The sequence below is a fragment of the Salmo salar genome, chromosome ssa10 (genome assembly GCF_905237065.1).
Source record: "Salmo salar chromosome ssa10, Ssal_v3.1, whole genome shotgun sequence".
In the NCBI taxonomy this organism is placed as follows: Eukaryota; Metazoa; Chordata; class Actinopteri; order Salmoniformes; family Salmonidae; genus Salmo; species Salmo salar.
Window position 1 is genome coordinate 97,315,747 of NC_059451.1, and position 19,647 is coordinate 97,335,393.

Consider the following 19,647-nt stretch of genomic DNA (forward strand, 5'->3'; position numbering starts at 1 on the left):
CAAAAGGTACAGGGATTGGACTGCTGAGGACTGGGGTAAAGTCATTTTCTCTCTCTGATGAATCCCCTTTCCGATTGTTTGGGGCATCCGGAAAAAGCTTGTCCGGAGAAGACAAGGTGAGTGCTACCATCAGTCCTGTGTCATGCCAACAGTAAAATATCCTGAGACCGTTTATGTGTGGGGTTGCTTCTCAGCCAAGGGAGTGGGCTCACTCACAATTTAGCCTAAGAACACAGCCAAGAATAAAGAATGGTACACATCCTCTGAGCGCAACTTCTCCCAACCATCCAGGAACAGTTTGGTGATGAACAATGCTTTTCCAGCATGATGGAGCACCTTGCCATAAGGCAAAAGTGATAACTAAGTGGCTCGGGAAACAAAACATCGATATTTTGGGTCCATGGCCAGGAAACTCCCCAGATCTTAATCCCATTGAGAATTTGTGGTCAATCCTCAAGAGGTGGGTGGACAAACAAAAACATAAATTCTGACAAACTACAAGCATTGATTATGCAAGAATGGGCTGCCATCAGTCAGGATGTGGCCCAGGAGTTAATTAACAGCATGCCAGGGCGGATTGCAGAGGTCTTGATAAAGAAGGGTCAACACTGCAAATATTGACTCTTTGCATCAACTTCATGTAATTGTCAATAAAAGCCTTTGACACTTATGAAACGCTTGTAATTATACTTCAGTATTCCATAGTAACATCTGACAAAAATATCTAAAGACACAGAAGCAGCGAACTTTGTGAAAATTTATATTTGTGTCATTGTCAACTCCAGTTGTACATACACTGTACAACTCGAAGGTCAAGAGCCGTGCGTCCTCTGAAACACAACCCAACCAAGCCGCACTGTTTCTTGACACAATGCTCACTTTACCCGGAAGCCAACCACACCAATGTGTCGGAGGAAACACCGTACACCCGGCGACTGTGTCAGCGTGCACTGTGCCCGGCCCGCCACAGGAGTCGCTAGTACGCGATGGGACAAGGACATCCCTGCCGGCAAAACCCTCTCCTAACCTGGATGATGCTGGGCCAATTGTGCACTGCCACATGGGTCTCTCAGTCGTGTCTCTCAGTCGTGTCGAACCCAGAATCTCTATTGGCCTTAGACCACTGCGCCACTCAGGAGGCCGAGACATCTCAATTCTGAGTTGGAGTTTCACATTTTAAAACATTTCGCTCCATGAGTAAATACTTTCTTCAGTGGTGAGTGGGACCTGGAGTTTATCCCTGTCCAAACAGTGAGTTTATTTCGGGATAAGCCAACATGTGTAGAATATATACAGTATAGAGTTCAGCGCTCCACTGCAACCGCATTCATATAGCCATTAATATATATTTCTACAAACTACCCATACACTTTGCCAATACATCCATGCAGTGTAGCCCAAACACTATGATAACATTTAGTAGATGCTCTCATCCAGTGTGACCTTCCCTCAGCACCTTAGTACACAATCAATGTTACTTAACAGATAGTACAAAAGAGCAAATAATAAATCCTGTAAGCCAAATGATCCAGTCTCCCTCCCTCCCTCCCTGGACGAGATCCGTGTCTCTGTTGACCTTAGAAGATCTTTGTTTGGATTGGATTGACAGAGGGATGCTGGGATTGCGGTCAAAAATATCCTGTCGGTGTCCCCGGTGCCACGCTGTGTGACACAACACAGCAAATGACTCCTGATCGCAAGGACAGCAGGGGACCCAGCTGTCTGGAAGGCAGCAGTCAATCATCCTCTCAGGCAAGTGGGGTACAACACAGGGCCATGCTAATGGCCTTTTCCTACATACAACACGAACAACAAGAGAGAACAGAAGAAAACATACAGAGAGATGGAGAGACAGAGGGAGAGATGAGGTAATGGTGTGTGTAGGCGTCACAAACAATCTGAAAGTTTATTTGGTTCTTCATGGGAGATACCAAGTCATATCCACTGCCGCCCCCCAGCCAGCATGAGGGGAATGGAATCTCCAACCTCATCAGGCTTCCTTGTTTCCGTGGCGATGGTGGGTTAATGGGTCGCCAGGAGACAGCACTGCAGTGACATGAAACACTGCCATGTACTCACTCAACACGGCGCTGTCATTTCATTCTAAAAGACTGCATTCAGATAAATAAAAGCAGCCCTGCTGCTACTCCTTGGCTTTGGTTCAAGTGTGTGTGTGCCAGTGAATTAGTGCAAAACAGACAAAAATACAGTCAGACCTAGCTCACAGAATAAGTCCTACATCTCATATTACAGTTTGGAAGTTGAATTTGTGAGAGGCCGTTACAATGAAGAGTAGAAGTGACTGCAGCAATATTATAAACTCCAAGGGGAAGAGTATACAGCACATTCTAGGCCAGACCATGGTGAGCCGTAGGATTAACAAGTCATACTTTATGAATAGCCATTATTCTAATATTTCACCGGGGCTACAAACTTTCGCCCACCGAAGTTAGCGGTACAATGTCTGAACTTCAAAAAGTATTTCAGAAAAGATTCTAAGCTATCAATGAATAAAACCCACTCCAACCAGTCTTGAGTTTGATCTTGTCTTGATCTGCTGCAACGACTGAATTCTGTATGTAGTGGTCTGGTCCAGCGCAGTTCTTTAACAGGCATACAGGTTCAAATCACAGCACTGGTATAGGTTTTAGAGTGTGGTGCTGTGCTGGGGAAACGTGACTCCTGTCATATGGCTTTGTTTAACAACTCTGGGAACTGAAACCACCTCTCTCAAAACACAAGGCAGGCCTAATCCAAGGGACACAATAGGACTATGATTGGAAGCATATCAGATGACGTAAAACACACAAAACAAAAAAAAAAAAAACACACACACACACACACACACACACACACACACACACACACACACACGTATGTATGCACAAACCGTACAGACATACAGTCACAGACATTTGCCTGACACGCGGACGGACACACACTAGAGATGTGCACGGTTATTAGAATATTCGAATGGACATTAGTATTTGAATACTTGTGTGAGCATTCATTTTTGCAACAACTAAAAAAAACAGCTTATTTTAACACTGAAAGGACTTTTTCTAAATTAAATTTAAATATCCATGTGATATACCATGACAATCAAAATTATTAATTATTCAATGTATAAAAAGACCCGTAGCCGACCGGTAGCCTTCACCTGTGTAGCTTGTTGTTTACGTTGGCCAATCAAAGTGGAAAAGAGGTTCTTCAAAGTTAGCGAAATGAGAAGGAGTAGTCTACAAGGACGAACCAACAGGTAGGCTGTTTCATCTGAATAGGGTTGTAGGCTACAAGGACGAACCAACAGGTACGCTGTTTCATCTGAATGGGGTTGTAGGCTACAAGGACGAACCAACAGGTAGGCTGTTTCATCTGAATGGGGTTGGGGAGGAAGCTTAGCTAGCTAGGTTCCCTAGGCTACTCCAGTCAAGAGAGGCACTGTTATATGGGATGATAAATAACATTAAGGCTGCCACATGTTTTTCGCATTTCCGGATACCTGACAAAAATTCTTGATACTATTTGAAAAGTTAAATTATTTTGAACCCCCATACCTAACACACACACACAGACTAGGGGCATTTTCTTTTTGTCTTTCGTTAAAAATATTGCGATTGCGATTTGACTTGTGATATTGATCAAAATACTTGGGTGAACTGTTGGAATCATTCAAATTAAATGATTTATATTAAGAAGCAAAGTGAAAAGCAGCATCATTCTTGTTTGTAACAATTTGTTGACTGCATTTGACCTAACAGAACAGCATGAAACTTATATTGAATCTAATAATAAGGAGGAGGAACTGTACTGCTTGATTGATAGACGGACGGACGGACGGGGGGGCAGCTGCAAGATGCGAGTGAGAGAGACAAACGGAGTAAGCAAAACAAAAACAAAAAACGGATGTTACACGCGGCTTAGTGGCGTTTAGAAAATAGTGTATGTGATATTCATATTGTACGTCAAGATTACGATTTCGATATGAATTAGATTCATTGTGCAGCCCTAACTAACGCATGCGCGCACACACACACACACACACACACACAGGGCTAGCCACTAACCCCACTTCCCCTGACAACAGGAAAAGCCAGGAGCAAAATATGACCCAAAACAATACACAACATGGTTCTGCTCCTTGACTGAGTGTCACCAAGTGAGAAATTACTGTGCTTATGTATGAAAACATCGGGCCACCTGTCTCCTGCGGTGTGAGGTACTACTGGGACTGTAATGGAACACATTAATCTTGATTAAGGAGATATCGGAGCATGCTCCTGTCAGTTTGCTCACATTGCCATTGCTGATGATGCATCTTTGACTCGCTGCGTTACAGTAGTAAATACAATAAGAAGTGAGGATGGCAGATATAGCGGATAGTCATACAGTACTAAATAGTATCTACCCTCCTATAGAGAGAAGTGATAGCTGGTGTGTTTGTCAGGTTGAGAGTGCAGTATCAGACCATGAGGCATCAGCAAGCCAATAAGGTGTGACAGATGTGGTATGCCAACACTATCGCCTGATCATACATTCATATTGACAAGCGAGACATGGGGAACACCCTTATTCCATACCGCACACAGATTACTAATAAAAGCTTTATTGGCCTTTGTCACTTCACACACACACACACACACACACACACACACACACACACACACACACACACAGAGTAATTGCAACTATATTCCAACCAGGTCTGTTGTGATTGATAGGGTTCATTATAACAAGAATACTTTACTGTGCAAGCTGGCAGAACACATACAGGGTGCCAGAGAACAGAGTCACAGGGGAAGGGAGATTACAAACAGACAGGGGGTCCATTTTGGAAAGATATATTTACAATACATGCAGGTTTAATTTGCTCTGTGTGTGTGTGGGTCGTGTTAGGTCTGGGTGACGATGATTGGTCAGACCAAAGTGGGTTGGTCACATAGTGGAAGTCTAAAGTTTGGCAGCCTTCTCTAAATTCACTACAACCTCAGGCACTAACGTTCATAACTATAACATGTTTAACGCCTGTGTCTTACAGTGGCTTCAGAAAGTATTCATACCCATTGACTTACTCCACATTTTATTGGTTTACAGCCTGAATTCAAAATGGATTAAATTGTTAGATTTTCCTCACCAATCTACACACAATAGCCCTTAAAGGAAAAAAGTGAAAACATGTTTTTATATTTTTTTGCAAATTTATAGAAAATGAAATACAAAAATATCTAATTTACTTAAGTATTCACACCCCTGAGTCAATACTTTGTAGAAGCACCTTTGGCAGTGATTGCAGCTGTGAGTCTTTATGGGTAAGTCTAAGAGCTTTCCACACCTGGATTGTGCAACATTTGCCCATTATTATTTTTTAATTCTTCAAGCTCTGCCAAATCGATTGTTGACCATTGCTAGATAACCATTTTCAGAACTTGCCATAGAGTTTCAAGTAGATTTAAGTCAAAACTGAGCATTCACTATCTTCTTGGTAAGCAATTCCAGTGTAGATTTGACCTTGTGTTTTAGGTTATTGTCCTGCTGAATGCTGAATTACTTCTCCCAGTGTCTGTTGGAAAGGTTTTCCTATAAGATTTTGCTTGTGCTTAGCTCCATTCTGTATTTGCTTCATTATCCTGAAAAACTCCCCCAGTCCCTAACGATTACAAGCATACCCATAACATGATGCAGCCACCACTATGAGTGGTACTCAGTAATGTGTTGCATTGGATTTGCTCCAAACATAACACTTTGTATTCAGGACAAAATCTTAATTGCTTTGCCACATTTTTGCAGTATCACTTTAGTGCCTTACTGCAAACAGGATTCTTGTTTTGGAATATTTTTATTCAACACAGGCTTCCTTCTTTACACTCTGTCAATTAGGTTAGTATTGTGGAGTAAGTACAATGTTGTTGATCCACCCTCAGGCTGTAACACAACAAAATGTGGAATAAGTCAAGGGGTATGAAAACTTTCTGAAGGCACTGTATGCATACATTTATGACATTGTAAATAAAAAAATCAACCACTCTATTCCCAACTAAAGTAATCAACAAACTGTTCTGCAATACTGAGACTAAGACACTGTAACTTGTCCCAAATTGCACAAGTGCCAAACCAATGAGAAATGAATTAGAGATACAGAGAAAGACATCAAGACAATGGCATCAGCTAAAAAAAATTAACTTTCACCAATTCCAGAATGTATAATGATTAACAGAATATCAGCTGGTTTGGATTTAGATGTCAGAACTAAATCCGTTTTAGAGCACAAACAACCAGTGAAAATATTTGTAATTCTATTTAAACTGTGTATATCTTACAAACTGACAGGTGGTATAGGCTACACAGCTGAATTATTTGGGTCTACAATTCTGTGGACAACTCAACTCCGTACCCCGATGTCACCTTTAAATCTGAAACATATTGTGTTTTAACAATAATGAGGCATTTTCTATTGAACTCCCATTGCCTTCAAAAAATGTGGCTGCAGATGTTTTGCACAACAAATCAATTCTCAATGGTCTGTCTTTATTCAAACTGTGTAGAGTGTTCATAGGTCTATGTATATCAACTGGCTAATAGTCATCATACTAGTATGCCTACACTGGACTTCATTAAAAGAAAATCAAGCAGCCCTTTTATTTAGCTACACGTTAAAACAATGTTTTTACTAGTGTTTCTGTGTAGTTACTCCTCTCAATAGGTCTCTGATGAGAATAGGCTAATTTCAAGAATTCTAAATTCCATCCATGACTAGGCCCACAACTTTCATTTTGAAAGCAGATCAAAACCTGTCCTGGTACTGTAATACAATCAGACATGGGTTCAAAAACTATTTCAAATATCTCAATTACTTTCACAAAAGTTTGGACAACTACTCATTCAAGGGTTTTTCTTTATTTTTAAAAATGTTCTACATTGTAGAATAATAGTGAAGACATCAGAGCTATGAAATAAGAATCATGGAATTGTGTAGTAACCCAAAAAAAAGTGTTAAACAAATCAAAATACACTGCTCAAAAAAATAAAGGGAACACTTAAACAATACAATGTAACTCCAAGTCAATCACACTTCTGTGAAATCAAACTGTCCACTTAGGAAGCAACACTGATTGACAATAAATTTCACATGCTGTTGTGCAAATTGAATAGACAACAGGTGGAAATTATAGGCAATTAGCAAGACACCCCCAATAAAGGAGTGGTTCTGCAGGTGGGGACCACAGACCACTTCTCAGTTCCTATGCTTCCTGGCTGATGTTTTGGTCACTTTTGAATGCTGGCGGTGCTTTCACTCTAGTGGTAGCATGAGACGAAGTCTACAACCCACACAAGTGGCTCAGGTAGTGCAGCTCATCCAGGATGGCACATCAATGCAAGCTGTGGCAAGAAGGTTTGCTGTGTCTGTCAGCGTAGTGTCCAGAGCATGGAGACGCTACCAGGAGACAGGCCAGTACATCAGCAGACGTGGAGGAGGCCATAGGAGGGCAACAACCCAGCAGCAGGACCGCTACCTCCACCGTTGTGCAAGGAGGAGCAGGAGAAGCACTGCCAGAGCCATACAAAAATGACCTCCAGCAGGCCACAAATGTGCATGTGTCTGCTCAAACGGTCAGAAACAGACTCCATGAGGGTGGTATGAGGGCCCGACGTCCACAGGTGGGGGTTGTGCTTACGCCCAACACCGTGCAGGACGTTTGGAATTTGCCAGAGAACACCAAGATTGGCAAATTCGCCACTGGCGCCCTGTGCTCTTCACAGATGAAAGCAGGTTCACACTGAGCACGTGACAGACGTGACAGAGTCTGGAGATGCCGTGGAGAACGTTCTGCTGCCTGCAACATCCTCCAGCATGACCGGTTTGGCGGTGGGTCAATCATGGTGTGGGGTGGCATTTCTTTGGGGGGCCGCACAGCCCTCCATGTGCTCGCCAGAGGTAGCCTGACTGCCATTAGGTACCGAGATGAGATCCTCAGACTCCTTGTGAGACCATATGCTGGTGCGGTTGGCCCTGGGTTCCTCCTAATGCAAGACAATGCTAGACCTCATGTGGCTGGAGTGTGTCAGCAGTTCCTGCAAGAGGAAGGCATTGATGCTATGGACTGGCCCGCCCGTTCTCCAGACCTGAATCCAATTGAGCACATCTGGGACATCATGTCTCGCTCCATCCACCAACGCCACGTTGCACCACAGACTGTCCAGGAGTTGGCGGATGCTTTAGTCCAGGTCTGGGAGGATATCCCTCAGGAGACCATCCGCCATCTCATCAGGAGCATGCCCAGGCGTTGTAGGGAGGTCATACAGGCACGTGGAGGCCACACACACTACTGAGCCTCATTTTGACTTGTTTTAAGGACATTACATTCAAGTTGGATCAGCCTGTAGTGTGGTTTTCCACTTTAATTTTGAGTGTGACTCCAAATCCAGACCTCCATGGGTTGATAAATTGGATTTCCATTGATTATTTTTGTGTGATTTTGTTGTCAGCACATTCAACTATGTAAAGAAAAAAGTATTTAATAAGATTATTTCTTTCATTCAGATCTAGGATGTGTTGTTTATGTGTTTCCTTTATTTTTTTAGCAGTCTATATTTTATATTTGAGATTCTTCAAAGTAGCCACCCTTTGCTTTGATGACAGCTTTGTACACTCTTGGCATTCTCTCAACCAGCTTCATGAGGTAGTCAAATGGAATGTGTTTCAATTAACAGGTGTGCCTTGTTAAAATATCATTTGTGGAATTTCTTTCCTTCTTAATGCGTTTGAGCCAATCAGTTGTGTTGTGACAAGGTAGGGGTGGTATACAGAAGATATCCCTATTTGGTAAAAGACCAAGTCAATATTATGGCAAGAACAGCTCAAATAAGCGAAGAGAAACGACAGGCCATCATCACTTTACGACATGAAGGTCAGTCAATCCGGAACATTTCAAGAACTTTTAAAAAGTTTCTTCAAGTGCAGTTGCAAAAACCATCAAGCGCTATTATGAAGCTGTCTCTCATGAGGACCGCCACAGGAAAGGAAGCCCCAGAGTTACCTCTGCTGCAGAGGATAAGTTCATTAGTTACCAGCCTCAGAAATTGCAGCCCAAATAAATGCTTCACAGAGTTCAAGTAACAGACACATCAACATCAACTTTTCAGATGATACTGTGTGAATCAGGGCTTCATAGTCGAATTGCTGCAAAGAAACCACTACTAAAGGACACCAATAAGAAGAGGAAACTTGCTTGGGCCAAGACACATGAGCAATGGAAATTAGACCTGTGAAAATCTGTCCTTCGTCTGATGATTCCAAATTTTAGATTTTTGGTTCCAACTGCTGTGTCTTTGTGAGACGCAGAGTAGGTGAACGGATGATCATCACATGTGTAGTCCCCACCGTGAAGCATGGAGGTGGTGTGATGGTGCTTTTCTGGTGACACTGTATGTGATTTATTTAGACCAGCATGGCTACCACAGCATTCTGCAGCGATACGCCATGCCATCTGGTTTGTGCTTAGTGGGCCTATCATTTTGTTTTTCAACAGGACAATGACCCAAAACACCTCCAGGCCGTGTAAGGGCTATTTGACCAAGAAGGACAGTGATGGAATGCTGCATCAGATGACCAGGCCTCCACAATCCCCTGATCGCAACCCAATTGAGATGGTTTGGGCTGAGTTGGACCGCAGATTGAAGGAAAAGCAGCCAACAAGTGCTCAGCACATGTGGAAACTCCTTCTAGACTGTTGGAAAAGCATTACAGGTGAAGCTGGTTGAGAAAATGGTTAGTACATGATTCCATATGTGTTATTTCATAGGTTTGATGTCTTCACTATTATTCAACAATGTAGAAAATATAAAAAATAAAGAAACCCTTGAATGAGTAGGTGTCCAAACTTTTAACTGGTACTGTACATTTGAAGTAAGTATTCAGATAGGCCTATATTTTATTTGAAAAATAAACCAAGTAGTTTAATATTTGTATTTATTTATAAATAGACTTTGAACATTTTTGAAGAACTCAAATACACCGACTCAAATACACTCCCATACATTTAACCCAGGTATTTGAAATAAGTATTTTAACACTGTCAAATTGAACTTGGCAGACGATTTGGTTTTTACAAATAAACATTGAAGTACTCAAATATAAGTACTTGTTTAGGGCTGTGTATTTGAAAATACTCAAAATAAAGTTTCAATACCATATAGTCAAATACATGTATATGAAACCAGGTCTGCGTACAATCCCATGTCTGCTGCCCAGGCTGCTAGAAGTGTAAATTGAGGCAAAAGAGGCTAGACTTCCATACAGCTTCTCAGGACCCCAGCTGCCATGGCACAGATTGACTTGTCAACAACCCTCGTCATAACTTGCCTACATCCTCTCCCTCTGCTTCAACTCTAAACAGCCTCCACACCTCAATAAAATAACGGGAATTTTATAATTGCCCGCTGCTATTGGGTTTGCAAAAGCAAAACAACGGTACGTACAGTATCCAAGCTAAATCGACGTCGCAGCCTATGATGGTGCACATACTTTGCCCCAACTTTGTTTGAAGTTAGCGGTGGCTACATTGTAAGGTTGTGACAACAACGATATCGTGGACACAAAAGTAAAGAACAGGCTACGTCTTAATTGTTACTTGTTGCGAAAGCACGCTTGTTCTTTTCTGATCTCCCAGAGCAGTCACGGCGGCACTGTTTGAAGAGCTAACAGAAGTGAAAGCTTGAACACTGAAAGCTAGTGGTTTTGAAACTTACCAACCAAGCTTGAGCCCGTCCCCGAACCAAGCAAGAGGTACCAGATCCACATCATATGGTATTTTCCAGCCTGCTTTTATCCACCCCGCCGTGGCCAACAATCTGGGCAATATAAAACGTATTTGGTTCGCTTTTATCTTCACTTTTCTGGTTGTTTTATCCTTTTTTTCTCTCTCTTCGGGCCAAAGTTCTAAAATCGCTTGCGTAAAGAGGTGGCTTATCGCTGAGACAAACGTGTGGAATAAGTGCTATGGAGGAGGATGGCGGTGGCAGGGGAGTTGGAGTGAGTGGGGATCGGGTTATCGCTGTGAGAGAGAGGCGGAGACTTGTGGTTGCTACAGAAGACTAGAGGTCGGTTGGGAGTAGGACCATGTGCAGCACTCACAAACTCTTTATCACAGAACTTGTGATATAGCCAGGCCAATGTTTATTCAAAAAGTTTGGCACATCCTATTCTATTCAGCCATTAGTTATTCCTCCTTTATACGTCCCGTGTGGCTCAGTTGGTAGAGCATGGTGTTTGCAACGCCAGAGTTGTGGGTTTGATTCCCACGGGGACCAGTACGAAAATAAATATATGAAATGTATGCATTCACTACTGTAAGTCACTCTGGATAAGAGCGTCTACTAAATGACTAAAATGTACTTTATTAGCTTGTGAGAGAAAATCTCTGTTGACTTTAGATACCTGGGAAAAGACATGTCACGTGTGCACTCAGTGAGAAGTTTGAATAAGCTACAGCTCCTTGTTTGCTCTCTGCCCCCCAAAAATCGAATTCATGAAAACATCAGTTGACATTTTTAAATGTGCATGTTTTTTTCTCCCTATGTGAACTTCTATTTCAATAAGAGAAAGTACACTGCATATTTTACCTTTATTTAACTGGGTGTAACCGATGTGAAATGGCTAGCTAGTTAGCGGTGGTGCGCACTAATAGCGTTTCAATCGGTGACGTCACTCGCTCTGCGACCTTAAGTAGTTGTTCCCCTTGCGCTGCAAGAGCAGTGGCTTTTGTGGCACGATGGTTAACGATGCTTCGTGCGTGTCAGTTGTTGATGTGCACAGAGGGTCCCTGGTTGAAGCCCAGGTACAGAAGCGATACTGTTACATGGGCAAGTCAGTTAAGAACAAATTCTTATTTACAATGACAGCCTACTGGGGAACTGTGGGTTAACAGCCTTGTTCAGGGGCAGAACGACAGATTTTAACCTTGTCAGCTCTGGAATTTGATCCAGCAACCTTTTGGTTACTGGCCCAACGCTCTAACCACTTGGCTACCCACCACCCCGATATGCATATACAGTACAACACTATTGTGAAAAGCATCACTCTTTATAACACACATACAAACACACACTCAAGCATGTATGCATGTACACACACTCACACATCCACACACACTCATGCATGCACGCGTACACACACACATCAGTCTGGCTGTCAGTGTCAGTGTTGTGAAAAGTGTGTAAACGCTGAGAACAGAGGGAGCAGACAGAACAGAAGCGATGAGCTTTCACCTGAGTGGACCTTTTCTCTTTATCATGCAATGCAGCTGTGTGAAGTCAAAGCCCAGAGTGTGTGTGTGAATGTGTTTGTCGGCTGTGTAAAAGTCAAAGACAGCCCCAGTTCAAACAAAAAAACTGCTTTTGAGCCCCCACTATCGAACAACCCCCGGCCCTGAAAGAATTCATCAACACATTGCTTATCAAGGCAGTAGGGCTTGGAGCAGGCAGGCAGGGAGCCAGGCAGAGTGATGTATGAGGCCATTGTCAATAATCTCAGTTTGATCCATATGGGTCATTATGGGAAAATCTCAAAGCTCAAGATTTCTTACTGTCTCATGTGTACTACAATACATAGTTTTCCATACTACACTAAAAACAAAACAAACTGTATTCCACATTATCATGAACATTTGCTGGTACTTGACTCAACTTCATGCAATACAGTTACAAAATTGAAGAATTTCACTGTTATGTGGAGCAGAGATTGAGACGTAACACATATGTTCCAGTCAGTTAATATCTAATGGATTCATAAGTGAGGGAAGCCCTTGAGTTGCTGATGAAAATAATACACCATAACAATACAACATTGCTAAACAAAAACCTCCATAATGAATGAGCCCAGCACAGAGCAGAGTAAACATTTTGAGGCCTTTGGTCCCCCCCTGGGCCCTGTTCCAGAAAGCGGGTTTAGTGAAAACTCCGAGTTAGTTGACTCAGAGTTAGTTGACTCAGAGTTGAAGGAAACTCTGGGTTTTCGGTTTCATAAAGCCAGTTCAGCTTAACTCTGAGTAAGTTACTATGGCAACATACTCCATGAAGCTAACCTGCTCGCTGGCAGGTTTTCTTCAACTAACCCTGAGTTTCTCCTCCTCTTTAGCTGAAGCCTGCAGACTGAAGGAGGTGTCAGACATGTCATGTCCTTTTCTTGAAGAGCCATTTGATATTGAAGCACAAATACTCCGCAGAAATCTCTGTTGGGAGAAGGTGATCCCGCTTGGACGTTTTATCATTCCCTGATGATTATCTGTTTGAGCGTTTCCGTTTTTTCTGCACAATCGATCATTCATCTGAACAATATTCTCAGCCCTCATATCGTTCATATGACACTAAGACCGCACTCAGTCAGCTGTATAAGGAAATAAGTAAACAGGAAACCACTCACCCAGAGGCGGCGCCCCTAGTGGCCAGAGACTTTAATGCAGGGAAACTTAAATCAGTTCTACCTAATTTCCATCAACGTGTTAAATGTGCAACCAGAGTGAAAACAATTCTAGATCACCTGTACTCCACACACAGAGACGCGCACAAAGCTTTCCCTCGCCCTCCATTTGGTAAATCCGACCACAATTCTATCCTCCTGATTCCTGCTTGCAACCTAAAATTAAAGCAGGTACCACCAGTGACTCGGTCTATAAAAAAGTGGTCAGATGAAGCAGATGCTAAACTACAGGACTGTTTTGCTATCACAGAGTGGAACATGTTCCGGGATTCTTCCGATAGCATTGAGGAGCACATCACATAAGTCACTGGCTTTATCAATAAGTGCATCGAGGACGTCGTCCCCACAGTGACTGTACGTAGTTACCCCCAACCAGAAACCATGGATTACAGCAACATTCGCACTGAGCTAAAGGGTAGAGCTGCTGCTTTCAAGGTGCGGGACTCCATCCCGGAAGCTTACAAGAAATCCTGCTATGCCCTCCGATGAACCATCAAACAGGCAAAGTGTCAATACAGGGCTAAGATTGAATCATACTACACTGGCTCCGATGCTCGTGTTCTGTGGCAGGGCTTGCAAACTATTACATACTACAAAGGGAAGCACAGCCGCGAGCTGCCCACTGACACGAGCCTACCAGACGAGCTAAAACACTTCTATGCTCGCTCGAGGCAAGCAACACTGAGGCATGCATGAGAGCATCAGCTGTTCCGGACGACTGTGTGGTCACGCTCTCCGTAGCCAATGTGAGCAAGACCTTTAAACAGGTCAACATTCACAAGGCTGCGGGGCCAGACGGATTACCAGGATGTGTGCTCCGGGCATGTGCTGACCAACTGGCAGGTGTCTTCACTGACATTTTCAACATGTCCCTGATTGAGTCTGTAATACCAACATGTTTCAAGCAGACCGCCATAGTCCCTGTGCCCAAGAACACGGAGGCAATCTGCCTAAATTACTACAGACCTGTAGCACTCACATCCGTAGCCACGAAGTGCTTTGAAAGGCTGATAATGGCTCACATCAACAGCATTATCCCAGCAACCATAGACCCACTCCAATTTGCATACCACCCAAACAGATTCACAGATGATGCGATCTCTATTGCACTCCACACTGCCCTTTCCCACCTGGACAAAAGGAACACCTATGTGAGAATGCTATTCATTGACTACAGCTCAGCGTTCAACACCGTAGTACCCTCAAAGCTCATCACTAAGCTAAGGATCCTGGGACTAAACACCTCCCTCTGCAACTGGATCCTGGACTTCTTGACGGGCCGCCCCCAGGTGGTGAGGGTAGGTAGCAATACATCTGCCACACTGATCCTCAACACCGGTGCCCCCCAGGGGTGCATGCTCAGTCCCCTCCTGTACTCCCTGTTCACCCACGACTGCATGGCCAGGCACGACTCCAACACCATCATTAAGTTTGCAGATGACACAACAGTGGTAGGCCTGATCACTGACAGCGACAAGACAGCCTATAGGGAGGAGGTCAGAGACCTGGCCGGGTGGTGCCAGAATAACAACCTCTCCCTCAACGTAACTAAGACTAAGGAGATGATTGTGGACTACAGGAAAAGGAGGACCGAGCATGCCCCCATTCTCATCGACGGGGCTGTAGTGGAGCAGGTTGAGAGCTTCAAGTTCCTTGGTGTCCACATCACCAACAAACTAGAATGATCCAAACACACCAAGACAGTGATAATGAGGACACAACAAAGCCTATTCCCCCCCAGGAAACTAAAAAGATTTGGCATGGGTCCTCAGATCCTCTTCTACAGCTGCAACATCGAGAGCATCCTGACTGGTTGCATCACTGCCTGGTACGGCAATTTCTCGGCCTCCGACCACAAGGCACTACAGAGGGTAGTATGTACGGCCCAGTACATCACTGGGGCTAAGCTGCCTGCCATCCCTGACCTCTACACCAGGCGGTGTCAGAGGAAGGCCCTAAAAATTGTCAATGACCCCAGCCACCCCAGTCATAGACTGTTCTCAATACTACCGCATGGCAAGCGGTACCGGAGTGCCAAGTCTAGGACAAAAGGCTTTCCAACAGTTTTTACCCCCAAGCCATAAGACTCCTAAACAGGTAATCACATGGCTACCTGGACTATTTGAATTGTGTGCTCCCCCCAACCCCTCTTTTACACTGCTGCTACTCTCTGTTGATCATATATGCATAGTCACTTTAACTATACATTCATGTACATACTACCTCAATTGGCCCGACCAACCAGTGCCCCCGCACATTGGCTAACCGTGCTATCGGCATTGTGTCCCACCACTCTCCACCCGCCAACCCCTCTTTTACGCTACTGCTACTCTCTGTTTATCATATAGTCACTTTAACCATATCTACATGTACATACTACCTCAATCAGCTCGACTAACAGGTTACTGTTATAGCCTCGCTACTGTTATTTTTACACTGTCTTTTTACTGTTGATTTTATTTCTTTACTTACCTATTGTTCACCTAATACCTTTTCTGCACTGTTGGTTAGAGCCTGTAAGTAAGCATTTCACTGTAAAGTCTACACCTGTTGTATTCGGCGCACGTGACAAATAAACTTTGATTTTATTTGACATTGTGGACATGCTCTCAGTTCGCAACAAATTCTTTGTGTTGCGCTTAGTTTTTTTGCCAATCGGAGTTTTCTATATGACATCGGTGACGCTGAGTATATTTCCAAGGCAACCGTCTCTTGCACTGAAACGCTTACTGTACACTTTTGTGGTGTTCCCACAGACATAGATGGCAGTCATATTCCTATCATAGCTCCTTCAGTAAATGAAGGAGATATTGTGAATAGGAAGTCTTTCCACAGCATTAATGTGCAGGTAGGCCTAAATAGTAGCCTCTAGGATTCCAAATGAAAGATACTTCACATTACAGCTACTGCAGCTAGTTACTGCTCTGCACTCTGAAGATCATATGTAATGTAGCCCACGTCATCAGCAACGTGGATGCAAAGTGGCCTGGATCTGTGCCCGCGAATTTCTTTTGTGTACACTGAGCACTAGATTTGCCCATGGTGAGTTTATAATAGAATATAGCTATATATGATATATATAATCAATATTTTGTTTCCTCCGATTGCAACTGAAAATTTCAACTCTATCCTCGTATTATCATAGGAGAGTTTGATGGTTACCTGCTCGGTGACAGAGGGACACGAGCCAGGGTATAGATGACCATTGCGATGCTCAAGGCCCGGTTCCAGTGCCTTCGTAGGCTCAGGGTCACCCCAGAAATGGAAATGGACATTATTGTGGCATGTGTGATTCTGCACAACATTGCCACAATTAGAGGAGAACAATGTCCTACTCAACCAGTGAACGATCCTGACCACCCCGCTGACGCACGAGATGAAAGAGCAGTCAGACACAATATGCTACCATCATTTCTGATTGACCCATCACCTCCCCAGTGTCAAATAAATACATTATGCCTTTCTTTTTATGAAGTCTTCTTTATTTCCTGCAAGTACACATGCAGTACAGTAGTTAGTATTGTTTTATGTTGTTCAAACAAGTAAAATCATCCACCTGTGGGCACATCACCCACCTTTAACTGATGTTCCAGCAATTGTATTTCTATTTTTATCTTTTGCATCTGCAGCCTTGTGGTCAATTTCTAAATTACATTTTTCAATTTGTTTCTTTAAGTACACCTTGTACAGCTGTTTCACAGGGGGCTATAGGAACACAAAAAATGACATTGAATTTCACAGTGCCAGGTCTATTTACTTTCATTGTATGTCATGGGCCAATGCTGAACAACATCTTACTGAGGTAAGTTGTGCTGTGGAGGTGGATGGACCCTCTTCCTCATTGTAATTTCCAGAATTGCTCTGTTAGAGAAAAGGAAGGTGCAAGTTTTATTATGGTACAACACTATCATCAACTGTTAATGTTATTTTTAAAGTGTAAACCTCAATAGGCCTCTCTGTATCTTCCCTCTCTGTGGCAGCTAACAAGGTGTCTTCCTCATCCTCCTGTAATGAAAATTAACAATTTTGGTGTTCTACTCCAACCTATTATGAAAACTTTGTGGAGTATTAAGAGTACATACAACTGCATGGAGGTCTGTTATGGCAGAAGGCTCCACCAGACAGATTACACCATCAGTAACTGGTAGAAGATGAAGATTAGACAGTTAAATTATAACTTTACCCAGAAAAGTGACCCACCTAATTTGAATTTTACAACAGTGTGCAGGCCGCATCACAATTTTTGAAATATTTAACTCTGAGTCACCTTAAAATAGATTATGATGTCTGAAGGACAACTAAGAATCTGAAAAAGTAACAGCAGTCAATTACAAAGAATTGTACCGCTACAAGAAAACCAGTGTGCCAAGTTGTGTCTAAGATGGTACCCGTGTGGGCATCACTGAGGTAACACTGGCAAAAGGATGAATGTACATATATCATTAAGTTGAATAACTAACCTCTTATTTAGGCCCTTGTGTGTGGTTGGGTCAGATGAGCTTCCTCCACAGATGCCTTCAGCAATAAGTCGCCCACTGTTTTGAGGGCTCTCTCTTCAGCCTCTGTGAGTGTGGTGGTGGTGGAACCCCACGTGTTTTTTGGCCCTCAACATTTTTTCTATTGGCTATAATGGAGGTCAAATTTGAACATGTCCAGTAAGCACAAATTTGGAGACTTGTATGTATAAAGGCATTTAGGTGTTACTTTCAAATAGACAATATTAAATACTGGCAGTGTTGGGATGGCTGAAAATGTTTACTTAGAAAATTTCACTAACTACTTAAATATATCACATGTTGAATGTAACCACTGAATGATGTTTAATTAGGTAGGGTAGGCTAAACAATATCACAATTGCTTGTTATGAAATTATACCTTACCTGTTTGATGTATATTTTTACATATAATCTTTAGTTGCTGCCAAGTACGTTTTGTGCCTGTTGGGTTGCACCTGCATAAATATTAAACACATATTGAACACACATATACACTGCTCAAAAAAATAAAGGGAACACTTAAACAAAACAATGTAACTCCAAGTCAATCACACTTCTGTGAAATCAAACTGTCCACTTAGGAAGCAACACTGATTGACAATAAATTTCACATGCTGTTGTGCAAATGGAATAGACAACAGGTGGAAATTATAGGCAATTAGCAAGACACCCCCAATAAAGGAGTGGTTCTGCAGGTGGGGACCACAGACCACTTCTCAGTTCCTATGCTTCCTGGCTTCCTGGCTGATGTTTTGGTCACTTTTGAATGCTGGCGGTGCTTTCACTCTAGTGAAAGCATGACACGGAGTCTACAGGTAGTGCAGTCTGGCTCAGGTAGTGCAGCTCATCCAGGATGGCACATCAATGCGAGCTGTGGCAAGAAGGTTTGCTGTGTCTGTCAGCGTAGTGTCCAGAGCATGGAGGCGCTACCAGGAGACAGGCCAGTACATCAGGAGACGTGGAGGAGGCCGTAGGAGGGCAACAACCCAGCAGCAGGACCGCTACCTCCGCCTTTGTGCAAGGAGGAGCAGGAGGAGCACTGCCAGAGCCCTGCAAAATGACCTCCAGCAGACCACAAATGTGCATGTGTCTGCTCAAATGGTCAGAAACAGACTCCATGAGGGTGGTATGAGGGCCCGACGTCCACAGGTGGGGGTTGTGCTTACAGCCCAACACCGTGCTGGACGTTTGGCATTTGCCAGAGAACACCAAGATTGCCAAATTCGCCACTGGCGCCCTGTGCTCTTCACAGATGAAAGCAGGTTCACACTGAGCACATGTGACAGACGTGACAGAGTCTGGAGACGCCGTGGAGAACGTTCTGCTGCCTGCAACATCCTCCAGCATGACCGGTTTGGCGGTGGGTCAGTCATGGTGTGGGGTGGCATTTCTTTGGGGGGCCGCACAGCCCTCCATGTGCTCGCCAGAGGTAGCCTGACTGCCATTAGGTACCGAGATGAGATCCTCAGACCCCTTGTGAGACCATATGCTGGTGCGGTTGGCCCTGGGTTCCTCCTAATGCAAGACAATGCTAGACCTCATGTGGCTGGAGTGTGTCAGCAGTTCCTGCAAGAGGAAGGCATTGATGCTATGGATTGGCCCGCCCGTTCCCCAGACCTGAATCCAATTGAGCACATCTGGGACATCATGTCTCGCTCCATCCACCAACGCCACGTT

The 19,647-nt window shown here is 43.5% G+C and overlaps 1 protein-coding gene and 1 pseudogene across 1 annotated transcript in view; one reads left to right on the forward strand and one right to left on the reverse strand.

Annotated features, from left to right (window-relative positions):
• The window catches only part of LOC106561314 (low-density lipoprotein receptor class A domain-containing protein 3), a 141,429-nt gene extending 130,307 nt beyond the window's left edge, over nucleotides 1–11,122 (reverse strand). Inside the window, exon 1 of the mRNA XM_045688748.1 lies at nucleotides 10,747–11,122. Within this exon, the coding sequence (XP_045544704.1) occupies nucleotides 10,747–10,801 (55 nt within the window). The 5' untranslated portion in view covers nucleotides 10,802–11,122. The remainder of the gene's footprint in view (nucleotides 1–10,746) is intronic.
• Nucleotides 11,007–17,495, forward strand: LOC123724574 (putative nuclease HARBI1; annotated as a pseudogene).
• Nucleotides 17,496–19,647: the final 2,152 nt, after the last annotated feature.